Source organism: Notolepis coatsorum (genome assembly GCF_963971535.1).
Source record: "Notolepis coatsorum genome assembly, chromosome: 6".
Classification (NCBI taxonomy): domain Eukaryota; kingdom Metazoa; phylum Chordata; class Actinopteri; order Aulopiformes; family Paralepididae; genus Notolepis; species Notolepis coatsorum.
The window spans coordinates 155,048,747-155,075,869 of record NC_140170.1 but is presented as its reverse complement, the minus strand read 5'-3'; the positions used below and the strand labels follow the sequence as shown (position 1 = coordinate 155,075,869).

General features: G+C 44.1%; 1 protein-coding gene across 3 annotated transcripts in view; it reads right to left on the bottom strand.

The window, feature by feature from the left end:
- Positions 1–20,031, bottom strand: part of bap1 (BRCA1 associated deubiquitinase 1) — a 53,430-nt gene extending 33,399 nt beyond the window's left edge. Inside the window, exons 1-9 of one of the 3 annotated variants that reach the window (XM_084316010.1) lie at positions 19,993–20,031; positions 15,831–15,860; positions 14,955–15,009; positions 12,868–13,000; positions 11,639–11,758; positions 10,358–10,419; positions 5,721–5,863; positions 5,462–5,540; positions 5,255–5,378 (exon numbers count right to left, since the gene is read on the bottom strand). In XM_084316010.1, coding sequence (XP_084172136.1) covers positions 5,255–5,378; positions 5,462–5,540; positions 5,721–5,863; positions 10,358–10,419; positions 11,639–11,758; positions 12,868–12,885 — 546 coding nt within the window. In that variant the 5' untranslated portion in view covers positions 12,886–13,000; positions 14,955–15,009; positions 15,831–15,860; positions 19,993–20,031. Of the gene's footprint in view, positions 1–5,254; positions 5,379–5,461; positions 5,541–5,720; positions 5,864–10,357; positions 10,420–11,638; positions 11,759–12,867; positions 13,001–14,954; positions 15,010–15,830; positions 15,861–19,159; positions 19,300–19,992 lie in introns of those variants that run through there. The other 2 variants (XM_084316008.1, XM_084316009.1) reach the window with 2 other exon arrangements.
- Between the last annotated feature and the right edge of the window lie 7,092 nt (positions 20,032–27,123).

Here is a 27,123-nt window from a genome sequence, read left to right as displayed (position 1 = left end):
AAACTATCTAATGGCACTTTTAACCTATTGCTAAACTAACGTATTGATTATAATATACATTCTACATGCTTTTGTGACATGTTAGTGATGTTAATACTTGAATACGTTTGATTTTAAAATCGCAAATTTTTTGCATCACTCTGAAAAATATTGATTTATGACCAGATGCCATTTTGGGACCGGATCCGGTCCCGTCGGCGGTGGAACAGAGCAGTGGGCAGCCACAGACAAACACCCGGGGACAAGCTCCGGTTGTAACTACAGTACCCTGGTCAAAGGGCAGTGGCATGAGGACAGGGTGTACCTAGCATGCATGTCTTTTATGGTGTGGGAGGAAACCAGCGAACCCGCAGGAAACACACGCAAACACGAGGGGAGAACATGCCAACTCTAGACAGAAAGGCCCCCCGTCAGGGTTCGAACCCAGGACCTTCTTGCTCTGAGGCAACAGTCCTGCTATCTACTGCGCCGCCTTTGTCATAACTAATCCAGTGGGAGAATAATCTGAATATTATATAAGCAAATGTTTCAGATGTCAGTTGAGAAAGGAAAGCTGACGTGCCAATAAATAAACATCAGCTACTCGTTCAGGCAATAAATAACCCCAAAAATAAGTTTGCATGTGAATAAAAGTCTAAGATGGTTGGAAAACCTTTGTGGAAAGAATATAATGATGAAACTAATTGACTAATTGATTAACCTAAACTCACGTGATTTTACCATCCAAATACATTGCTTCTCTATGTTAATAGGATCTGAATTTTAGCATTTCTGGGTATATCTCATGCCAATCTTTTTATTAATTATGTCCTTCCCTGCCTCGCTACCCCACACACAAGAGTAAAAACCTTTAACAAGAATAGAATAGAATAGATAGAATAGAAATACTTGTATTATCCCAAGGGAAATTTGACACTACAAATCGCTCACATTTAGACAGAACAAGTCACGAATAAGAATAACAAAACAAATTGTCTAAGAATAAGAAGAAGACAAATTGAGCATTACATTAGGTCGGCAGTGTCCTGGCTCCAAAACGCACAGCTAATTTATTAATTAGCAAATTAGCGCTAATCTATTGCTTGTGACATCACAAAGGGCTCGTTAATCTGAGAGAGTTCAAACCCTGGCCAAACTTCGAGGAGTACCGGTATATAATTTTCCCCTAGTGCATAATTAACATCTCAGAGTGCCAAATCCATACGAAGGCAAAAACCCATTTCCCATAATAAATGCCAGGGGCAACCCAGCACATCAGATCAATGGTTCCCAACGCGGGGGCTGCGGCCCCCTGGTGCGCCGTGAGAACTGTCCAGGGGCCCGATCTGCTCGTTTCACGTTCTAATTCTACATAATCCATTTGACCACACAGCTTGTAAAAAAACTTGATCTAATTACACGTCAAAACGAGTTTATAAGCCGATTAAAACATAAATGGTTAATCATTTAAAATGTTCATCAAACGTTGCAAATAATGGTTCCTCAACTTTCATCAAGCACAAATGGGCAATAGCGTAACTAGTTCTAAAAGCAATGATCTCATGAATCCCAGGTTGAACTGGCAGAATTGTGGACAAATGCCAGGCAGCAGGCGCACACTAGTCTCCCATCGCCAGACCAATCTCCACCCTGCGCTACAGTGCTGTGTCAGCACACACAGTGAACAGGGTTTTAATAGCTTCTGCCTTCTGAAGACGAATGTCCCTCCCGCTCAAAGAGTGCCGCCAACGTGCGTGTGTCGAGAGTGGGAGTGAGAGAGTGTGAGAGAGAGAGAGAGAGGGCCTCAGGAGCAGGGGCAAGTTATTGTTTTTAGATATTGTCATAGCCAAATGGGCTCGTTCTTCTTTGATTATAAGGACCAGCAGTGGAATTCTGTTTTAAATATTGCTACAAACTAAATTATGGTGTGTTCTGACATGTTGCAAAACATGTGTTTTTGGGTGCCGTGGGAGAAAGATATTTTCAGGGGTGCCTTGGTCAACAAAAAAAAATAAAGGTTTGGGAACCACTACATTAGATAGACAATAGAGAGACTCTGTGAACGTGCGTGTCTGTGACTAGACTCCTGGTATCAGAGAGACTCTGTGAACGTGCGTGTCTGTGACTAGACTCCTGGTATCAGAGAGACTCTGTGAACGTGTGTGTCTGTGTCTAGACTCCTGGTATCAGAGAGACTCTGAACATGTGTGTCTGTGTCTAGACTCCTGGTATCAGCTAAGACTCTGTGAACGTGTGTCTGTGTCTAGACTCCTGGTATCAGAGAGACTCTGTGAACGTGCGTGTCTGTGTCTAGACTCCTGGTATCAGAGAGACTCTGAACATGTGTGTCTGTGTCTAGACTCCTGGTATCAGCTAAGACTCTGTGAACGTGTGTCTGTGTCTAGACTCCTGGTATCAGAGAGACTCTGTGAACGTGCGTGTCTGTGTCTAGACTCCTGGTATCAGAGAGACTCTGTGAACGTGCGTGTCTGTGTCTAGACTCCTGGTATCAGAGAGACTGTGAACGTGCGTGTCTGTGACTACACTCCTCCTGGTAGAGAGACTCTGTGAACGTGTGTCTGTGTCTAGACTCCTGGTATCAGAGAGACTCTGTGAACATGTGTGTCTGTGTCTAGACTCCTGGTATCAGAGAGACTGTGAACGTGCGTGTCTGTGTCTAGACTCCTGGTATCAGAGAGACTGTGAACGTGCGTGTCTGTGTCTAGACTCCTGGTATCAGAGAGACTCTGTGAACGTGTGTGTCTGTGACTAGACTCCTGGTATCAGAGAGACTGTGAACGTGCGTGTCTGTGTCTAGACTCCTGGTATCAGAGAGACTCTGTGAACGTGTGTGTCTGTGACTACACTCCTCCTGGTAGAGAGACTCTGTGAACGTGTGTCTGTGTCTAGACTCCTGGTATCAGAGAGACTCTGTGAACATGTGTGTCTGTGTCTAGACTCCTGGTATCAGAGAGACTCTGTGAACGTGTGTGTCTGTGTCTAGACTCCTGGTATCAGAGAGACTCTGTGAACGTGTGTGTCTGTGTTTAGACTCCTGGGCCCTCATTTATCAAGTTTTCTTAGAAAATGTTCTATTTCCATACGTAAGCACAGAATTTAGAATGTGTGCACGCACAAAAAAAACGGGATTTATCACACGTGCGTACACAGGTCCTACGCACACCTGTCATGATAAATATCACCTTGCTCCTACGCTGAGGCTCGTGCACACTTTCACGTATTTGCATACCAGAACCGCCCCGATTAACCATATACGGTAATGGAACACCCCCATGAAATGTGGAAAAGTGGACTGACCCGAGGGAAGGGTGTTATGGAGAAATACGAGACAGGTTGACAGACATGTACACGTACGGTGATGTCGGATATGATATCCATTAACCATTGCTGCCTGGGCAGCGCAAACACTAATAAAGACAGTGCTGGAATATGACTGCCTTTTCCCGTTTTGTTCGATTAATACCCAGGGATTAAAGTTCTCCTCAATTTTATTCCAAATCGCGACGGATTTCCCGTCTTTTTTCTACCTGCTGCATATGATTTCTAGATGTCAGTATTGGGTAGCCTATATAAACAATAATACGAGAGCATATACAAGAACAATGAATCTCACTGCCATGTATGATGTAGCCTATACGCCATGTATAGCCTGCCTATGTGATCAATAAAAACGCGAACTTGAATCCCTTGCCCCTTTCGTGAATCCACAGTCACTTGCTCCTCAATAGGAAACCAACCTAGATTTACCCTGAAGGACTGGTTCTAACCGAACCGTTCGTTATACAAGTATCACAGAGACATTTCAAAGGTACTCAGAGTTGCACGAGGGTTTCGAACAGAGATACGGGATGGTTTGAAAGCTCTGCGTTGCTAATAAACATTTAAATATTTTGTATAAACTGCTCAAAACGGCATTATTTTCGGCGTTGGCTGCCTGGTTGTGATCACAGCGCATGCGCATCATGCACCCAACGCCGGAAATAATGCAGTGTTGACCAGTTTAGAAAAAATATTTTAAATGTTTATTAGCAACGCCGAGCTTTCAAACCATCCCGTATTTGTGTCCGAAACCCTCGTGCAACTGTGAGTACCTTTGAAACGTCTCTGTGATTCTTGTATAACGAACGGTTCGGCCAGAACCAGTCCTTCATGGTAAATCTAGGTTGGTTTCCCATTGAGGAGCAAGTGACAGTGGATTCACTCGGTGCAAAAAAAAATACTGTCTTTTACTGTTAGTGTCTCAGTGAAGTTTCAACGGAGCGAGGTAATCTATTCTAACCAACAAATTGAAGTAGAAAGCATTTCGTTGTGGCCAATCTTATTTGGAAACATGACACAAAATAATAGTATGTCGCTTTTTATTTGAAACAATATTTAATCGCGTTTGGAGGTTGGTGTTCTGCGTCTGCCCCCGTGCCAAACAAGCAAGCCAACCTATTGTTCGCGCATGAGCCCGTTATAATTACACTACTGTCGCTATTTCACAATGAACTATAATGAATTACGGTTCATACAGAACACGCGCCAGTAATGCACAGAAGCTTATTTCCGCGTTGAAACGAATGCATGCAACTGATGAGAGCTATGCCGTCCGTATGCAGTCCCCATATTCTACCACAGGGCGTCACCTACGCATGCTCTGGGCTGTGCATAGACATACGCACAAAGTAAAGTTCACGTTCAAATTGATAAATCCCACACTTTGCTTAGAAATGGTCGTACGCACGGGTTAAGCACATATCTGTGCGTACGCAACGTTGATGAATGAGGGCCCTGGTATCAGAGAGACTCTGTGAACGTGCGTGTCTGTGTCTAGACTCCTGGTAGAGAGACTCTGTGAACGTGCGTGTCTGTGACTAGACTCCTCCTGGTAGAGAGACTCTGTGAACGTGTGTGTCTGTGTCTAGACTCCTGGTATCAGAGAGACTCTGAACGTGCGTGTCTGTGACTAGACTCCTGGTATCAGAGAGACTCTGTGAACGTGCGTGTCTGTGACTAGACTCCTGGTATCAGAGAGCCTCTGTGAACGTGCGTGTCTGTGTCTAGACTCCTGGTATCAGAGAGACTCTGTGAACGTGCGTGTCTGTGTCTAGACTCCTGGTATCAGAGAGCCTCTGTGAACGTGCGTGTCTGTGTCTAGACTCCTGGTATCAGAGACTCTGTGAACGTGTGTGTCTGTGACTAGACTCCTGATATCAGAGAGCCTCTGTGAACTTGCGTGTCTGTGACTAGACTCCTGGTATATCGCCCCAACCTGCTGTAGCCCCTCCAGCACAATCTGTCTGTTCCTCTTCAGGATCTCCAGCTTGGACTCGTACTTCATCCTGCGGTCAGGTACCACCGCCATCAGGTTGAAGCGGATATCGTGGTACGGTTCACTGGAAAGAGGGAGACGTGTGAAACGGGAGTGAGTGTGTGCGCGTGCGACTGTGCGTGTGTGGTAAATTGTTCCGGGACTCACCCGGCTGTAGCGAGTCCAATCCTCTCCATGATAACCCTGCGAGCCTTATCGGTCCACTCCTCCTCCTCCCCCCACGGCCCTGTGGGAGACGCAGCAGTAGCGTTTACAGCTAACTCACACACACACCTGTCACACGTCACCGTACGGTTCACCGGGGGGGACGAGCCTCGCTCCGGGAGGAGGGGGGGGGTTGCCGTTGTTACAAGCAAGTGTGACAGAATAAAAGGACAGGACTCTCTCTCAGCGGCGGGGGCCTCACCGTGGTCGATGGGGTACGCCTTGAGTCCGTCCAGTTCGAACAGGCGGTCCTTAATGGGGACGTAGCTCACGAAGTGGAAGGCCTCCATGGTCCGTACGGCGCTGATGCCGTTCTGCTTCTCCGGCAGGTGCCTGGGCTCCGGTCTCCATGGAAACAAGAGGGAAGGGGGGGGGGGGGTTCCTTAGGACACTGGGGACTGAACCGAAGCAACGCCAAGCAATCATGTTTCTTCCTCTCTACGACAGAGATGCCTCCAAACATACAGCAATGGAGGATTTCATTACCAAAAGAAAATCAATGCCATAAATCCATTTTGGAATTTGAAAAACGACCAATGATCAATATTTCCAAAACACAGATGCATTCACAAAAATGTTTTAATTACTTTGTGCCAGAAATTATGTTGTCAGAATTGGTGTGGAGGATATCTCCTATTGAAATGAAACTCTTTATATCTCCTATTGGAATGATACTCTTTATATCTCCTATTGGAATGATATCTCCTATTGGAATGATACTCTTTATATCTCATATTGGAATGATATCTCCTATTGGAATGAAACTATATCTCCTATTGGAATGAAACTATATCTCCTATTGGAATGAAACTCTATATCTCCTATTGGAATTAAACTCTTTATATCTCCTATTGGAATTAAACTCTTTATATCTCAAGTCAAGTCAAGTCAAGAGTTTTATTTGTCACGGCATACAAGCATACAGTGAAATGCGGGGGGGTCATGCCCGCAGCGATTGTGCAATAATACAAGTAATAAGAATAGGAATGAGAATACGACATTTGTGCAATAATACAAGTAATAAGAATAAGACATAACAGGTATAATGTACATAAAGTTTACAAAAAGCATGGTAAGACATGCTAAGGTCCTGCGATATCTCCTATTGAGAGTCCTATCAGAGTGGTGCCTTGGGAAGAGGCTAATTCTGGGCACAAATTAATAGAAGCTACTAGTCTAGCTTAAAACTCCAGGAGAGGTGTTTTTGGCCAACGGCTAGGCTAGCTGGTCTGTATCCGCTTCCATTCATTTGTGCTAAGCTAGGCTAGCTTGCAGCCGTATAGCTTCCTACTGAACGCACAGAGGGGAAATTGGTATCATCTTCTTGTCAGACTCTGGAGAAGATGGTAAGCGCATTTCCCACAATGTTGGCCTTTAAAGTGTACTTGGCGGGGCGCCCGAGTGGCGCACCGCATAGGGTTCGACTCCCGGACCCGGTGTTCTTTGCCGAAAGTCTTCCCCGATCTATCTCCCATTCCTCCTCTCTCTCCCTCTCTACCGGACTGCCCGGTAGCAAAAAAAACAATAAAAACCTACAAAAACATAACTTGTCCGAAAGGACAAGTAACATTTAAAGTGTACTTGGCAGCCATTTCAGCCTACCATATAGGATTTGACAACATCTGGCATGTCGCATTTAAAAAAAAAAAGGGAGTGCAGCATTTGAGCCTTTCTGCTAAGCCAATAGTCCCGTTTTGGGATTTGTCGTTGGTATTGCAGGCATTGTGTAATGATTTGAGCCACTGCAGGAAGTATAGTTCAAGGTACGTTTTATTCCTAGCTCTGGTGTCCACTAAATGGTGAACTTCCTGCATTCTCCATTCACCCATCTTGCATGCAATGTGCCCAGGCTGATGCTAAGGTTACATGATGCCGGAATGCAGCTCGTTTCCAAGGTGCCTAGGGATTATATAGCTGGGTGGCCTTTGAGTTCTCAGCCTTTCATCCTCCTCCACTTCTGAGGAGCCACAAAGGCTTAATGCCCTATGCCCAGTCAGAGGACTGCATTTATGTAGAGCAGCGGTTCTCAAACTACGGGTCGCGGGTAGGCGACAATGGGGTTGCTCATTGGCAACAAAATTTTTAAAAATAAAACCGACAAGCCCAACTCAGATACACATCTCACTACATCCCGCGCATGTCTGGTCTTTTGTGTGTAACCTGGACACTCACAATGGATAGGTTTGTTGTCAGAAGCGGTGCCGGTTGGCCATGTGTTCCAAATGCTGGCAAAAGAAAGGCAGAATCTAGTAGTAGCAACACCAGCACTACTAAAACTAAACGGAGTAAAAGAAGTTATGAACCTAAATACCGTGCATATGGATTTACTTGGACTGGCCAAGAAGATGACCCGAGACCACAGTGTGTTTTGTGTTATGATATCCTTGCTAACGAGAGCTTTAAGCCTTTTTGAACTCTGAGAAGAGCAGATTCTTCTTGCAGACAAAAACAACCCATTGGCAGAGAAATGTGCTGATAATTAATGGCTGGCACAGCTGGCATATCTAGCCAACATCTTTGACCGCCTCAATGCGTTGAATCTGGGACTACAAGGTCGGGACACAGACCTGTTTGGACTCACAGCTCAAATGGAGAGCTGGATTAAGAAACTCCGTTTGTGGCACTCCAGGATAATCAGCGGAGATGTTGGGGTATTTACTCTGCTTGATGGCTTTTTGGAGGAACAGAATGTTGCAAAAAAAATATTCGAAGCCCATCATCTGTAGCCACATAGAAGGGCTCATTGAACAATTTCGGAACAATTTTCCCGAAAGAGAGAGCACGGACAATTTGGACAACTGGATCCAAGATCCATTCATTACACATGACGCAACAGGCCTCCCATTGTCTGAGCAGGAGGCGCTCATTGATCTTTCTTGTGACAAGCTACTGAAAGTTAAGTTCACTGGACAGGCCCTCGCAACGTTCTGGATATCAGTCCGGAACGAGTACCCAGTGTTGTGTAATGCTGCGCTGAGAAAGCTTGTCCCCTTCGCATCAACATACCTCTGTGAGGCCAGATTTTTGGCACTGACATTAATAAAAAAAATAGATACAGATCTCGCCTCAGAGTAGAAGCGGATCTCCGCCTCTTTCTCAGCACAACGCAGCCACGTATCATGGAACTGTGTTCAAATGCACAAGCAAACCCTTCCCATTAAGTCTAGTGTTTTTTTTTTTATTCTTGAAAAGCGCATGTGAATGCATTTTCTTCTCTTTTTTTGTATGTTCTGGCAACATATTTTGGCTAAATATGTTGCCAGACCATAAAAAAAAAGACATCAACAAAAAAGCATCAGGGGTAGAGCGGGTCGTCCAATGATCGAAGGGTTGGTGGTTCGAATCCCGCTCAAGCCCATGTCCATCCCACTGCCGTTGTGTCCTTGGGCAAGACACTTAACCTACTTGCCTCGTATGAATGTGTATGCATGTGAATGAATGTTGGTGGTGGTCGGAGGGGCCGTAGGCGATGATTATTCGCCACGCTTCCGTGAGTCTGCCTCAGTGCAGCTCTGGCTGCAATTGTAGCTTACCACCACCGGTATGACTGTGACTGTGTATGAACGAATAATGGACTCTGTACGCGCTCTGGGGTCACTGGGGTGTCATGAAGAGCGCTATATAAATCCAATCCATTATAATTATTATTATAGAGCATCGTAATAAAACATCAGCATCTACCTGTATTAAACTCCTACACATACTAACAAGAGACTATAGACAGATACACCCTACCCTCTCCTTCCTACATTACACTGGCTAGCCATTTATTTGTGGCACGTCTAAAGCTTCCCCCCTCTTCAATGCTTTTCAGGGTCACTGGAAGCTTGTTCCACTCCAATGCCACAGAATATAAAAAGGTATTCGTGCCCATTACTGTGTTGAATTTTGGAATTATAAAATCTGTACTGCTCCTTCTAGTGGAATATGAATGATTGTCACGGAAGCGATTGAAGTAATTGGAGAAATATTTAGGACCCTTATTTTGAACTATCTTGTGTGTAACACCTAATTTGATATGAATTATCCTTTTATTGACCGGAAGCCAGTTTAGGACTACCCTCAATAATTAATTTTGAGACGTCTGAATCTGAAGTTTGTTTTTTATGACCTGTTGAACAGAGTTGACTGAAAGAGAACGGCCGTTACATATGTAACCTTGGTTCTCTTAAGGAAACGGAGTGAGACACAGCTCTAGAGTGCCCCTCAATGTTGGTTCGTCTTGAAGAGCTGTATCATTGTGAAGGAAAGGCTGCCAGCACAAGGTAATATACGTTGGGGATGGGTGGGACTCCTCAGGTGCCGGCCAATTCTTTCTGCCTATAAGGCGTGTATAAGTACTTCAAGCCAATCGCATACGAGGAAGCTACTCCCATAGTGAGTTGTGTCTCACTCCATTTGCTTGAGACAACCGTGGTCACATACGTAACCAACCGTTTTATATGTCACTCACTACAACCTACCTGGCACGGCTTATATCCTATATGTAACTCACTACAACCTACCTGGCACAGCTTATATGCTATATGTAACTCACTACAACCTACCTGGCATGGCTTATATCCTATATGTAACTCACTACAACCTACCTGGCACAGCTTATATGCTATATGTAACTCACTACAACCTACCTGGCACAGCTTATATCCTATATGTAAATCACTACAACCTACCTGGCACAGTTTATATCCTATATGTAACTCACTTCAACCTACCTGGCACAGCTTATATCCTATATGTCACTCACTACAACCTACCTGGCACAGCTTATATCCTATATGTAACTCACTACAACCTACCTGGCATGGCTTATCCTATATGGCACTCACTCCAACCTACCTGGCATGGCTGTTGTGTGCTTTGGCCAACTCTGGAGCATTTCCTATAGCATAGCCTTTACTCTGGAAGACAGACACAAAATATCATGTTAACCACAACATCAAGGAATAAAACACAATGTTTCAGTTTCAGTTTATTTTTTTAAAAGGACAGTACACATTGATAAACATTTCTGTAAATGTGTCAGTTTTAGCCAGCTGGCTAATTCGCAACTAGAGTCCTTTTGGCAAGATGTTATGAGACAGACAATACACCTAGAACAGAAGCATTAAAAGTAAAACACAGTATTTACAACACAATCCAACATAATAATAAAAGCAATAATAGAAAGAATACACAATGAACTGATTAAAAGTGATGTACTTTCTAGACCAGTGGTTCTCAATGTGGGGGTGCCTAGAAACAAGTGGGAATATTTTCACTATTTAATTTAACAATTTAATTCAATGGAAGTTAAGTCCAATGAGAGAATATATGCATTGACTGACACTGAAGTGACTATTCTGATCAGTTCTGTTACCTCATCAGCTACAGTAGACAGTTGTGGAAATGGAATGATTTTATAAAAATGATATATAGAGTAATCGTATAATAAAAAGAATACACTCAGAGCTTTTAGAAAGATGCAGAAAACCACATAGCGCGCTCAGCCACGGCACGGCCGACCCGGGTTCGATTCCCGAACCCGTCGTTATTTGCCGAATGTCTTCCCCCCACTCTGTCTCCCATTCCTCCTCTCTCTCTCTCTACTGGACTGCCCAGTAGAATAAAGCGATAAACGCTAAAAAAGAAATTTAAAAATTAAAATAAAGATGCAGAATAAAAGTATTGCCCCCCCCCCCCCAAAGTATGGATTAATTATTTTTAAATATTTTGCAGGTCCAAAATTAATGTTGTTTACATGCTGCATGCATGTACCCCCCCCCCCTACTTCCCACGTGGAATGCACATGATTGGATAAATGACATGCTGGTGCTGCAGTGCGACATCTAGTGTCTGAATGTTATCTATAGCACCTTTAATCATATCTAACAACAGAAATCTTCTCAGATGGGGGCCCCCGTGATAACATCTTATCAAATATGTGTCTGAGGCCTAATGTCTATCAGTTTAGGAGTCCTCTACAGGAAAAGGGTTGAGAACCACTGTTCTAGGTAACTATGGACACCTCATTGTGTGAAAGAGTGTGTGTGTGTGTGTGTGTGTGTGTGTGTGTGTGTGTGTGTGTGTGTGTGTGTGTATGTGTGTGTGTGTGTGTGTGTGTGTGTGTGTGTGTGTTACCTCTGGACTAAAGCCTTTCGTGAAAGCCTTCATGCGACTAATGGTGGTGCCGAGCTCGACACCGCTGCAGTTCAGAAGCACACTCAGCAAGGCATGGGTGGCGCAGGAGTTTGGTATCAGCTGGACAAAGAAACATCAACATCAAAGCGATTCCGGAAGTCCAAAACGAGCGGGTCAAAAGTCTATAGTTTAATATTAAAGTGACAATGTATAATCGTGGCCCCCTGCTGGCTTGCGAGCGGTACCGTGTCTGTGTTTCTTTCCTCCGTCTTAACAGTGTGCTTTCCCTCCAGGCCAGGAGAGCTATCGCACTATGTTGGAAGAGTACGGACACTCCGACACTGAGAATGTGGATAAAGGAGCTTTCAGACTGTATCAGTCTGGAAAAACTGACTTACATCACTATGGGCAAAGCAGAAAGACTTTGTTCAACTCTGGGAACCATACAGATATATGTCTGCCATGAAAAATGGAAGCGTGGGCGTTATTTTAAAGGAAATGATAGAATACTAATGACTCTTAGTATATATATATATACACTTTTTTATAATTACTTTAATTTTAATTGATTTACTGCAGGTTGAATGTGTGTGAATGTGGATGAATGTCATTGTGATGTTAATATTTCAAATCCTGGATTGTAATGTTTTCATAATACATATTCTGAATGGGATGTAAACAGAAGAAAATGACAATAAAAAACATTGTGGGGAAAGAAAACCGTGTCCTTTTTTGCAGACTTTCTGCAGAGCAAATTCTATCTTGGTGGTGGGGTTGAAGAGACTATTACATCTAATTCGTTCTAGGCATACGTCTGGTATTCTGAGAGGGCTGACCGAGCAGGTCACACCGGACCATTGGGGTGTAGAGCAGTGAAAGTGAGCGGTGTGTTGAAGCACCGGTAGTCTCGATTTGTTCTGTACATACTACACACACTCCAGAACATAACTAATTGATAGAGAAAATACACATCGTCACTTTAAGATACCACACTGAGTGGTAAAAGGTTAAAAGGTTGACCTGATAAGATTTGACCAAACAAATCCTTAGCCAGCGACAGGTCAGCTCTGGTCAGAAAAATTATCCCTTTGATTTCTGGAAGTAGTGAGTGTAACATAAAAAAAACTGACAAAATCTGCCACACGTAAAAATAATACCCTTGTTGTTATGGGAACACGGATGTGTCATATTCCAGCCACATATACAGTAATTATAAAAGAGACACTAACCTGATGTGCAAAGAACATGTCGTTAACGATCTCCTCATCGATGACAGACGTCTCGTCCACCAGGGTGGACACTTTCCTCCTGGAGCGCCGCTCCTCGATCCATTTGAACAGGAAGATGAAGCCGTAGACGGGACTGAGAGGGACAGCGTGTGTGAGCGGCACCGTCTGACCCAAGGCTATGGACTAGCTAGTGGCTATTCAAAGTGTGAAGTAAATACATCAAAGTAGGGATGCACCGATACCTGTAAGGGATATGGGTCTGATACCAGGCTAAAAATAGATACTGGTATGGGATATGGGTCTGATACCAGGCTGAAATAGATACTGGTATGGGATATGGGTCTGATACCAGGCTAAAATAGCTACTGGTATGGGATATGGGTCTGATACCAGGCTAAAATAGATACCAGTATGGGATATGGGTCTGATACCAGGCTAAAATAGATACCAGTATGGGATATGGGTCTGATACCAGGCTAAAATAGATACTGGTATGGGATATGGGTCTGATACCAGGCTAAAATAGATACTGGTATGGGATATGAGTCTGATACCAGGCTAAAATAGATACCGGTATGGGATATGGGTCTGATACCAGGCTAAAATAGATACTGGTATGGGATATGGGTCTGATACCAGGCTAAAATAGATACCAGTATGGGATATGGGTCTGATACCAGGCTAAAATAGATACCAGTATGGGATATGGGTCTGATACCAGGCTAAAATAGATACCGGTATGGGATATGGGTCTGATACCCATATCTGTAGGATCTGTAAAACAGTCTGTAACTTGTTTTGCTGCATTTCTATGTTAAATCTCGCTTATGGAGAAAAATGTGTTCTATATCTCTGACCTCAAACTCTACTGTTCAGTAAACGCGATGGATCAGATCGGGACTCTGTATCGGCTGATATTGGAAAAGTTTTACTCAAAATTGGTATTGTGATGAAATGGTGGTATCAGTACATTCCTACATCAAAGCTAATGTCTTCTTTTTCTTTCTTTTTTTTTTTATATCGGGAGGGGATCTAGAAGCAGCAACAGAAGCTAGACTCTGGGAGGAGTGCAGGTTGTTGTTGTTGTTCCTGGCTGTATTTTAGATTTAGCTAACAAAAAAAGAAAAAACCTTCACACATGATCCTCCTCCAAAACCTGCTTCAATTTGCAACTTCATACAGTTCTATGATTATGTGGTCAGTTCATTTATAGCATGGAGATATGAATTTAAAAGAATATGGATATTCTGTGGCAGTGCATTGATATAACGTCCTGGGGGAAAGTATTGTGATTTTAGTGCATCATCCACCCTTACTTATAGAATAGATTTAAGGTCAATTCACCATCCTTTGTGTGGTAAGATAAAGATATCTTAGCAGCATCAATAAAATAACATAAAAGCATGTATATAAAAGTGCATTTTAAGAAATAATTTAAAGGGGGAATTCCACTTTAAGTCTCGTATTTGTTGAAAAGCTGCTTTTCTACAGAGTCGAACGCGTTCCCAGACAGCTCTGTATATCTCATCAGGCCAGAGATAGAGTGCTAAACTACCGCACACACACTCCAGCTTCCTGCTTTACAAAGGACTACAGTGAGGCGGAGAAGGGTGGGCGTCAGACAATGCCATGATGACACTGATTTTGTAAGTCCAAGTGTTCCTAAGGCAGAGCATTCCACCGTCTGATAGCAGAAAGCCTGATTGTACCTTCTTTTGTGTCTACAGAACAGAATGTCCTCAGGATCTCAGGCACACAGAAGATTAATGTTGGAGACTTTGTGAGGCACAGCCATGCGGGATACATTAGGGTTGATGTAAGCCTTATTTCCTTCAGAGTGTTCCTGTGCGGGTAGTTCTCACTCAGGCTACAATGCCTAGCCAAACTAAAAATTTACTTTACTACTGTACTAGAATTGTATTGCCTGTATTTATGTCTTCTACTATTACCATGCCCATACCTGTACTCCCGCCACCCCTCCCCCATGCTGCTATGATGCCTGAATTTCCCCAAGGGGATCAATAAAGGAATATCTTATCTTATCTTAACAGACATGCCTAGCACTGTCTGGCCAGCTAGTCACATACCTTTGACACTTGCTTTGAAGATCATATATTTCCTCTACTTGGACACCTTTCACACCTAGAGTAGAACACAAAAGGTTTCAATATTAGCAATCAGCCATTAGAGGGATCCAATTAGCTCCATTTTCACTAACTGTGAGTCCAATAAAGACAAATTATTAGATTAGATTCAAATGTATTGTCATTATACAGCACGAGTACCGTACAACAAAAATAAGTTTGTCGTCAGAGTGTAGAATTTAGCAGTAAAGTGCAACAGCAATATACAATGTACAGGTGATTAAACTGGGTACAAAATATACAAATTAGTACTACAGAGTGTAGTGCTAATCAGATGTATGTACAGAGTTGTAGTATAATATGTACAGTGATACAGGTGTAAAGACAGTATGGTAGTAGTCATACTGGCCAGCAGCGTAACTAGTAAGAGTACTGTACAAAGATATGTACAGATATAGTATCTCTACAGATATGTAAAATGACTATGTGTGTGGTAAATACAAACAGGTGTGGATAGATATAGGCCTATATGCGGCGGGAATATATATATATATATCATTATATATAAAGTATAGTAACACATATGGTTACTATACATAATATACAGAATGGACACCAATGCAATCCCGAGTCGCATTACACTGGACCCGAGAAGGCAAAAGAAAGAAAGGGAGGCCTAAAACGACATGGCGTAGGACTATAAAGGAGCTCCAGCAAAACCACCAGGGCTGGGGGACCATAGAGAAGATGGCCAAAGACAGATGCAAGTGGAGAAACTTTGTTGCTGCCCTATGCGCTAGCCGGCGTAATGGGGATAATAAGTAACACATATTGCAACCACATTCATATTGGTTGTGCAGGGTGATTTGAACCACTTACCAAAATCTTCCACCAGGAGAGTGAACAGTCCTGCAATCGCCACAAAAGCCAGAATTTTAATGTTATACAATTATACAAATAAAAAGGCATTGAAAACATTGGAGCTCTGAAAATTCATAATTGTCCATTAGGACTATATTCTAGTTGTTACTCCTTCGTTTCACAGTCTTGTTCTATAGGCTCCTCCTGATGTTATTCTTCTTACCTCATCACCACTACTTGTGCTTGTTAAAGGGGCACAAAAAACAATGCTAGTTTATTTTGCACATAATCTCAGACACATCCAAGTTTTGCACACATTCCTTTAGTTTGACAGTTATTGAGAGTAAGCAAGTTTGAATATGACTACCAGTGATGTCATCAGGGACATTGAATCCTTGTGTTGTGTTAATTATAGCAGCAAGAAATTATGTAGATGAAAAAACAATTCAGCGTTGTTTTTGGGGGAAGTGCCCCTTTAACTTTTTCATAGTACAAAGCCAATATGAGATATAGGCCTACCTAAAGCTAATATAACCTATTTTTTTTGTTATTTGTTTCTAATCTGGCAATACTCTACTACTTAAAGTAACATCCTGAATTACTGACACTTATACCTATTCATTTATTTGCTTCCAACAGCATGCTTCCACTGTGTTCAATGAACACACACATTTTCCCAAAACCATGCATGTTGGAAGTGGAACGTGGGTGTGGTGATGTTGACTCTGCTAGCCCACTAGTTCTCATAGTTTAATTTCACTATTTCCAGTGACTATTCTGATCATAGGTTTTACTGTGTCCACTGGTGTCTCAGCTATAGACATTCTGGATATTGCCATATAACAGAACAAAACATCTCATCAAGTTAGTTACTCCAAACTGGCTTCCAGTAACATTTAGAATTGATTTTAAGCTCCTCTTTCTTATTTACAGAATCCTAAATGGAACAGGTCCAACTAAGCTACATATTGCCAATTCTCTTGTCAACTATGTTTCAAGTCTTGTTTTATTTGTCACAGATATAAGGTACATGTACATGATAGTGAAATGCTTCTTTCTGTATGACCCTCCTGAAAAAGGAAAAAGAATAAAGACAAAGTACGCTATACAAAATATACAAAACTAAAATGTACAAAATTCAAAAACAAAATGAGGTAGAGAGGTAGTGCAAATAGGTTAGTAATAAATAGATCAAATATGGTATAGTGTTAAAAAGTGTTTAAAGTGTCTAAAGTGAATGTTAAAGGTGAATGTTTAAAGTGAGTGTGCACATGTGGATGTTGTGTGCAATGAGTGTAGAATGGATGAGTTAGTGTTGCATAGAGTCCACATTGATGGCCTGGGGATAGAAGCTCCTTTTGAGTCTCTCTGTACTGGCCATGAGACTCCGGTAGCGCTTGCCTGACTGCAGCAGTGCAAAAAGGCAGTTGTTTGGGTGGCTAGACTCTTTGACTATTCTCTTAGCCTTGGCCCTGCAACACCTGGAGTAAATGTCCTGGAGAGTGGGAAGCCCACCTCCAATTGTGTGTTCAGCTGATCAAGCCACTCTGCAGTGGTCGTGTGCAGTGCAATTCCCAAACCAAAAGGTGATGTTAGCAGTCAGGATGCTCTGAGTGAGTGCAATGAGTAGAAGTTATTTTTAAGATCTTCTGACTCACTTTGAACTTCCTTGTGCCCCCAGGAACACTAAGATCATCTACTTCTGACTACTACTATTGAAGGTTCCCAGCAACAGCCAAAAGAAAATCAGGGATGCAGTTGTTGCTAATTATGCACCAAAACGATGAATGTATTCTGCCAGTTAGACTCATTACATCCACACTGTGATTATTTTACTGTAAATGAGCTATTTTATTTCATGCTCATTTTATGTCTATTTTTACATCAGCACTTTATGAATTGTTTTTATTCTGTCAATGTTATGCTCATTCTATGTCTATTTGATGACCATTTGTCTATTTTACTGCTGTGAAGCACTTTGAGCTGCAATTCTTGTATGAAATGTGCTATAGAAATAAAGTGTATTGTTATGATTATTATCATCAAATGGGAGTCTGTGGCCCAATAAGTAACAACGCGGAGGTCCTTGACGTAAAAAAGGCTGAGAACCGCTGTTCCAGCCAACATCAACTGCACACACTGAAGTGTTACACAAGCTAATGTAATAGTAGTTGCTAGACCCCCCTGTATAACCCCGTGGTCAGATACAGTCGGGAATAAATCCATAGTGAAATCTTTAGGTCCAGAGATTGAAGGCGTCTTGCAAGGTAGTGATTTAGGTCTCTACATGTGGGAAGGTTATGAATTTACTTGAAAATCAATTGGATCACTTGTATTCTCGCTCGCCTCTGAAGTACCACTGTATACATACATACATACATACATACATACATACATACATGATTGCATGGTGGCACGTTTGATTGATTGATTGAAAAGTTTATTAACAGATTGCAGAATGGGTACAGTACAGTACAGCTCAATACATACAATTGTTAAGGGGATGCAGACCAGAGAAAGACTTTCGTCTTGTTTACATCAGGGTCCCCCATTTTCAATTCATCATAACATATATGACATACATGACATACAGATAGACAGTACTGCTACATCTATACATTTATGACATATCAGATTTGCAAATACAGTACTGTTTGTGATACAAAAGTGTCCAGAAAAGGAGTGTATATACATTTGGCGTAGAAACTGTACATTAACATTTAGTCTGCTCTTCAAAATAGAAGTCCCAAGCACTTGTATCTTTGATCAACTTGGCTCTAGCCAGTATATTTTGAAAAATATAAGCGCTGCACTGTCACGTGCAATGAATAATTAATGCCACCGTGTTGTATTGACACGTAACTAGCTATAGTCTACAGCGGTACTTCAAAGAGGCGAGCGAGGATACATTACAAGTTAATCAATGTGATCAAATAGATTTTCGAGAATCATACATTCCTAACCTCGTGTGATCTAAACAGATCACATCTACGCCGCACGGCGCCTTCAATCCCTGGACCTAAAGATCCCCTGTGGATTTAACCCGACTGTATATCATCATCATCATCATCATCATCATCATGGCCATAGTAGTGGATTTGATGCGTTCGAGTTGTTCGCTAACGCACGCTACCTGTATTTTAAGCTGACGTGCGTGCTTGCTAACACGATCGAAGCATACTGTAAGTAGCCAACCGACGGTTGTAGTACAGTAACTAACGTCAATAGCAAATGGCAAACGAATCATTCACAGTAGGTAAGAGTACTAGTAGCTAGCTAGGTGGTAAGCTAGTTAGCTGTGTATAACGGTAATGCTGCTAGCCTGATTTCGCTTTGAGCTTCCTCACCTGGGTCACTCTCAAGTTCCAGCCACCCTTTGTTCATCTTTGCATTTATGTGCAGCGGATATATATCTAATATTTTAGCCAGTCCATGTTCACGTGATGCATATGAACCAGTAACGTTATATCCATATCAGAACCATTGTAGACAACAGTGGCTAGCAGAAGATAAACACAAAAGACACAGCATTGACGCCTACATTCTACGTCATCATATTGCGCCCATAAACGTAACCCGGAAAATTATTAATTTATTTTAGAAGATTGGTTGGCAAACATATTTGGTCAATTGTACACATTAAGGATGATGGAATGGAAATAATCGGAGACATAATAACATACTGTATCGTGAAACATTTAAAGGTTTAGCTCTACTAGTACTGTATCTGTATGTCGTGTGTGTCATATGTTATGATGAATTGAAAATGGGGGACCCTGGTGTAAACAAGACGAAAGTCTTTCTCTGGTCTGCATCCCCTTAACAATTGTATGTATTGATCTGTACTGTACTGTACCAATTCTGCAATCTGTTAATACAGTTTTCAATCAATCAATCAATCAATCAACTACTAACTTTGGGGATTTGAAATAATTAAATGTTTTCATAACTGAATGAACAAACTGTCATTGTAAAAATGTGGTCCCCCGGAACAGTGTTCGAAGCTAGAAAGCTATGTTTTGTCAACTAAGTGCAGGCTCTGCAAAAAAAACGAAATCCCCCTCCTAAGGATCGATGTCTGTGGTGTGAATATCTGAAATAATAATGATTTTTTTTTTACTATATAAAAAAAATATAATATACTATCATGCACCCTGCTATACTATATGTCTTTACTTACTATGCACTCAACACTGCAACACCCAAGTTTCAGCACTGTTTTATGACCATTGTTACTCAGCTGTAGTGTTAGCCCCTTTCGTGACTGTGATGCAAGACTTGTATTCAAGCAAGGCTTGCATCACAGTCACGAAAGGGGCTACTCAGCTGGCGTGAATGCTTTACCTAACGCAGTTGTGTTTCCGCGTCTCTGATTGGCCAGGTCATTTCTGGTCATGTGACATGTACGCCCAATCGTGGGACCACAAGTGTCTACACTGGTTTAGCTTAGGCGCTCTTTCGAAGTTGGTTATGGTTAGAGTTTGTCTTAGAACATGGCGATAGAACGCCTGCCCTTCTTTCGACGGTTAAGCTTAGGCACTCTTTCGAAGTTGGTTAAGGTTAGCGTTTGTCTTAGAGCATGGCGATAGAACGCCAGGTAGTTTGCAGGCTGTTCGACCCGGAAATAGGTGCAGAACTTGCTGTCCTACGATTGGCGCACATGTCACATGACTTGGCCAATCAGAGCGCAAAACTCTCACCCGGAAACACAACTGCGTTGGGTAAAGCATACACGCACTCAGCTGTGAGAGTTGTACCCTTCCTGCTCGCGTCTATGCTTTTACCAAACGGTTCGTGTTTCCGCGTTCCCGTTTTGCGCTCTGATTGGCCACGCACGTTTCTGGTCATGTGACATGTGCGCCCAATCGCATGACGAGCAGTGTCTTAGCCCATTTCCGCGTCGAACAGCCTGCAAACGACCTAACGCCTAGTTTATCACTGGTTAAGCTTAGGCGACTCTTTCGCAGTTGGTTAAGGTTAGAGTTTGGAATCAGGGCTGGCGTTCTATCGCCATGCTCTAAGACAAACTCTAACCTTAACCAACTTCGAAAGAGCGTCTAAGCTTAACCGTCCAAAGAACTTGCCGTCACACAATTGGGCGCACATGTCACATGACCAGAAACGTCAGTGGCCAATCAGATTAGCAAAACGCACGAACCGTTTGGTAAAAGTAATGAGGCTTCCGGCGTCGCGTCTTGTCGTACAGAACGAAGGTTATCCTATAACCCTAGTTATACGATTACTGGCAAGCGTCTTGCTCGCCCTTTTGGACTTGCTCGTTTATACCTACAGTATTGTATACATTGAACGTATTTCTCATGCACCTTACATATATCCAGCCACGCCCACTTCCGGCTATGCATATAACCTCGTGGCGTGGCTGTGCTCCCCCTTCCGAGGGTGAGTTTCATTCGAAAAACAGTCAGGGGTACTCAGGGCCGCAAAGCAAGACGCTTGCCAGTAATCATATAACTAGGGTTATAGGATAACCTTCGTTATATTTCGTTACTGGCTGCGCGTCTTGCTCGCCCTTTTGGACAAACGGGCGGAGCAAGGCGCATAGCCCCGATAAATGTACCCCCTGAGGTCCCCTTTACAACCATCAGAAAATGGGGAGGGTCGCGGCTGAGTGGTGCAGTGGGCAAGGCGCTCGCCACTAACGCAGGATATGCTGGTATCGAGCCCAGCTCTCGGCGTTGTTACCGGCTTGGCCGGCCGTCATACTAACACAATTGGCAGTGTTAGAGGGTTGGAAAGCCGGTGGGTGGGGATTGGACGTTGTGGACAGCGACTCCTACAGGTCGGTTGGGTGGCGGCGGAAACAGGAAGTATTGGGGGCAGCGTGAGCCTCCCACGCGTTACTCCTCGCCACTGAGAGTTCGAGCTGCTGCTGTGAAAAGATGCGACAGGCTGTCTCCTCGTGTACCGGAGGGGACACGTGATGCAAGGCTTCTATCCTCACTACAGCTGACCAGTGGGAGGCATAGTCTAGCAACGTTCAAGACAGGGGAGGGAAGAATTGGAAATACGAAATTGGGATGGGAGAAAAATGGGGAGAAAAAGTGGTTAAAAAAAATGAAAATGGGGAGGGTCCTGGCCCTCACACTCGTCCTAACGAATAGTGGAGGGATAGAACTCCGACTATGCGTAAATAGGGCGCATCTCCCAAAAAACGCACAAGGTGAGTAGTAGGGCTGTCTTAAATACTTCGAAGCTTCGAAGCTTCGTTCGATGGCACAAGCTTCGAACATAAAAAAAAAAATCGAAGTTTAAAAAAATATATATATATTTGCCTCCAAAATCTTGCGCCTCCATTCCAATGAAATGAAAGTAAGCGGCGCCTTCCCGCCTCCATTCCAATGAAACGAAAGTAAGCGGCACCTCGACTCCACCTCTCTACAACAAGCACGTGGAGATTATCTGTGTTGAAAACAACAAGGACATGTGCAGCAGACATGTCGACGAAGAAGCGAAGCAATGCCGTTTGTTATTTAAGACTATGTCGGACAGATTTGTGTTCATTGTGCTGCTTTTTTAAAGTGTCCCGACCCATATAAAAATATGTCTTAATAAAACATGCTTAATTAAGTCGAATTCTGCCTTTGTCTCTATCAACTACATATAAATATTTATATAATTGTTTGCTTGATAGACGAAGGTTGCAACATAATTATGTAATGTCATGTCGTTGGCTGTGAGAGCAGCCCCACTGCACCCAGGCAGGACAGCCGAGTGAAACCTTGTTGGCTGTGTCACAGTCACGAAAGGGGCTACTTAATTCATTAATCCAATCCACTTTATTTATAGAGCACATTTAAAAACAACAAAGTTTACCAAAGTGCTGTACAAGTCCCACAACATAAGATAAAAAAAATAAATTAAAAAAAAAAGTATTTAATTTTTTCTCTAAGCTTTGAAGAAACGCCATTTCTGTTGTATATATACAAATGAAATAAAACAAACTGCGTAGCATCCGGACTATTACAGAGCATCTATGGATGAAATGGGGGCGGCGGGGACGCCGATTAGTAGTATTGATTAGCAATACAGTGTGCGTTCAAGTAGCCATTTTCACTGATCGATCGCTTGCGTGTTACAACAATGTCCAATCCGGCTGTAATTTGGGTGAATAGTATCCTACCGTCAGCCTGTGTGATCGCCGGCAGCATTTCGTCATTAGTCATCGGAATCTGGTAGATCGATATGTCCATTGGCTGATCATAAATCCCATTATTCCAGGCTGAAATCTGCGTTCGGTAACGTGATCAAAGATGGAGTATGTTCAGCTGGGATCGAGGCTCATATGAAACGCCCGGGCCCAGACAGTAAAAAAAATAATTTTCCCATTCGGCCTCAATGATACTGCAGTTGAGCGATGGCGCCCCTAAGAGGATCTGGCCGGTATTGCATGTCGCCGATTTAAATCTGGCGGGTAAATCTGCAGAGCCGATCGGGGACCTTGATCCGTTTATTAATATGGAATAAAACAATAACAACTTGCCACAAGTTAACTCGTGGCTCTGGTCCTCAACGGGTGGAATCGAAACACGAGTTAACTCGTGGTTGGGCGGCAAAGTGTTAACGAAAACAATGCACCCATGCACTTGACCAGGCCCCGCCCCAGTGTCCCCCTATAAGACACCGGACATGGTCACACTCACCCTTCCTCTTTTTTGTTTCCATCATGGACGCTGCAGTGCACTCCATGAACTAGTAGTTATGAAATGCAGAAGGAAATTGAACAATGTTGGTTTTCGCCGGAGATTTGCCAGCCCCTGGAATCTTCTCGGCACATTCTAACAGCGCATCGGGCCTGTCCTGGGGTTTCCTCGTCTTCTGACAGCGGATCGAGGGGCTAGGTCGCGCACAGGTAGGGCCTGCGCCACCAGGCATCAATGCTGGCATTTGTGATACTGCCCGTTGTCCCGTGAGACAACCAAGTTGTGCATTGGCGCAAGGGGCAGGATATCTGGGTAAACGTTGTCGTTTTTAACTTTTTGTTTTAACTTTTTTTTTTTTTCTTATTTTGGAGATCGATGTCATACTGTGACACTGAAATGAAAAAATATTTCATCAAGATATTTAGTCAACAAAAGGCTTACCTGTATACCTGATATGTGGTGCGAAATTTGCGAACAATGAAGAATTTACTTTTTATTTTATAGATTTTCCACAAATAAGGGAAGGACTCTAATAGAGCTGCATAGTTCAGGGTTTTATTTCAAAGTAGGTCTACAGATGCCAGTGTTTTTTCTCCTTTTCTGTGTTTTATTTCAAAGTAGGTCTACACATGGTATTCTTTTTTCAAAGTGGACTACTTTCTATTTTATAAATGTTCCACAAATAAGGGAAGGACTCAAATATACCTGAATAGTTCAGGGTTTTATTTCAAAGTCGGTCTACAGACACCAGTGTTTTGTCTCCTCTTCTGTGTTTTATTAAAAAATAGGTCTACACAGCCAGTATTCTTTCTCCTCTTCATAAGAGTTTGAGGTTTTCCTTTGGTAAAAACAGGTAAAAACAGCAATTAAAAAGTCAAAGATTTTCTTTTTGTTGCTTTATAATCCCATTAATGCAACAAACTGTGTGCTATAAGTATAAAGTATAATAAATCGCAAATTACTTTGGGTATGCAATTGTCAGGCGTTTTATGCTAAATGTGGGGTATGCTTGGGGATATATAAAACGTTATACACTGTGTTATCTTCATTTTAAGGGTAAATAGGTTGTGCGGCTCCCTGAGCATTTTATTTTGTGGGACGGGGGAAAAGTGGCTCTTTTGATAGTAAAGGTTGCTGACCCCTGGGCTAGCCCATTCTGCAGTGTGTTGGTGGAGTTTTTCGTTCATTTACCCCCTCATGGGTGCACACCACAGTGGAGGTTGCTGCATTCCTACTAGTGAGGCAGTGCTTCACTAGTAGTCATTTTTTTGTTGCAACCACCACTGGTGCTCCATGCTTGTGAAGCAGGTGGCATCAGTCCTTTGCCTCTGGCATGTTGGAATGGTGTCCCGCCCGGCCGACGCCATGAGGTGAGTCGGCCCGGCAGGTGGCTGGTGGGCTGTTAAGCCTATACCGCCACGGTATAGAATTAGCAGCGACTAGTAACATTGTTCGAATTGCTGTTTTTTCTGTCAAAAATTGTGTCGGGTGGCGGGGCCTTGAAGGCCAGCAGACGTCGAAACATCGCACGAGGTTTTGATGTTATTAGCTTTGACCTAGCAGCAAGCTATAACCGCAGGGAGGGCTAGGATGCTGTCAACGCTTGTTTACAGACATCTTGGTTGGATCAGTCTCCCCTTGAGGGGGTGAGACGTTTTTTTCCCTCCTCAGGGCTCCCCTCTCTGCAGAGGGACTTGGTCTTTCCGCAGGAGCGCGGGCGGTATTTGACCTAGGCCCCACACCGCCTCGCACCATGCAGCCAGAGGTGAGAGCACGGTCTCGTCAATGTCTGTGGCGAGGCCCTCAACCAGCGGCCATGTTTCCCCCGCCTGAGGTACCCTGGGCACAACGTCAACAGGTGACCGCAAGGCCGACAGCCTTGGCGGCCGAGGGATCGACTACAATAGATGAGCACGCCCTAAAAAACCGCTGCCGTCTAGCTGTGTCCAGCTCGCTCTCCGGTCACTCCCCTCCCCAACACCAGCGGGATAAGGGCTCTGATTTGTTTCCTTTGGTTGCGGGTCGCGTGCCTTCACTGAAGCGCAAGCGGCCCCACGTTTCGCTTCTCATCGGGACAGGGGCTGACACCCAGTTGATGGCTGAAACTGGGTCTGTCCGTGAGGATCTTGTGCTGTCAAGCGGCTCCCACGCCACACGTTCTGCATCTGTGTTTGGTGAGCCTGGTGTTACGTCTGTCAACTACAAAGGTTGTCAGCAGGGGGGCTCGAGACCTCTTGAGGTAAACAGTGCGGGTTCCCCCGACCTCGCCTTCGCCAGGCCGGGTATCACGTCAGTGCCTCCCACTCCCGGAAGACTGGCAGTGGTCTGGCAGGCGCATGTGATTTGGGTGGTAGTAATATCACTGCAGGGCTACGGTGTGTAGGAACCCACCCTATCGGGCAGTGTGGGGGCCTCACACCTTGCATGTCCAGCTGTAGAACAGTTCCTCAGCAATCCATGCTGGCGAGGTGTTCAGTGGGGGAGCTTTTGTCACCCAGTGTGATGTCAGCTTCCCCCGTATCAAACCGGCCCTTTCTGTCGGGGTCCCCCCTTGGGTGCGATTGCCTTGTTGGTAGTGTTGGGGTGCGGTATCCCAGCTCCACGAGATGCCCTGCTTGCGCGGTTGGCGAGTCCAGGGTTGGCAACGCACAGCGGGTGGGACCGGGCCGCCTATCTACGGTTTCTGGCGGACCAGCGCCAAGTGACGGCGGGTGCGCTTGGGATTATCATCACATATGGCTACAGCAGTGCCATATGTCGAGGTGGATGGAGAGAACGCTGAGGCGGGGACTTGTGTTTACACAACCCCACCCGTTTTTAGGTTTGGTACAGACCCTATTGTCAGGGTCACCAGCAGTGACAGCTCTGGCCAACGAGATCCAATCTATGTGGGCGAAGCAAGCCATCGTCGTGGTCCCAAAGGAGGACGCGATGCATGGCGTTTCCTCCCGGTATTCTCTGGTGCCCGAGAAATCGGGAGGGGGGGTGTCAGACCCATGCTGGACCTGTCCCATGGAAGGTTCAGCATTTTGACCGTCTCCCACCTGTTGAACGCTATCAGGTGGGGGTTTGGTTCTCCTCCATAGACCTGTAGGATGCGTATTCGCATCCCGATCTTCCATCCTAGGGCTTACCTACGCTTCCTTTGCAGGGTTTAGCGTATGAGTACCAGAGGCTGCCGTTCGGCTATTCTCTGGCTCCCTGCATCTTCACCAAGTGCGTGGAGACCGCACTGGGGCCTCTGCGTCGTCGGGGGTTATGAAGTGTATTCTGCCCTGGACGACGTTCTGGTCCTTTGCCGGTCAGGGTAGATCGTCAGGTCTCATACCAGGCAGGTGGTGGAATTCCTCACCAGCCTGGGTTTTGCTGTAGACTGGAAGTAGGGTACTCCTCTTCCCAGTCAACGGATGGAGTACTTGGGCTTATTCTAAGCTCAAGGTCTATATGGGCATCCCTCTCAGAGCGGCGGCGAGTGGTTGTTCTCGGCACACTCGGGAGGTTCCGTCCTAGGACGGTTACGGCGCTGTCCGTGATGCGCCTGCTCGATATGATGGCATCTGCTCACTCTGTGGTCCCTCTTGGCCTCCTCTTCGTGAGGAGGATACAGAGGTGGTTTTCCAGTATGGAAATAGACCCGGTGAGAGGCAAGT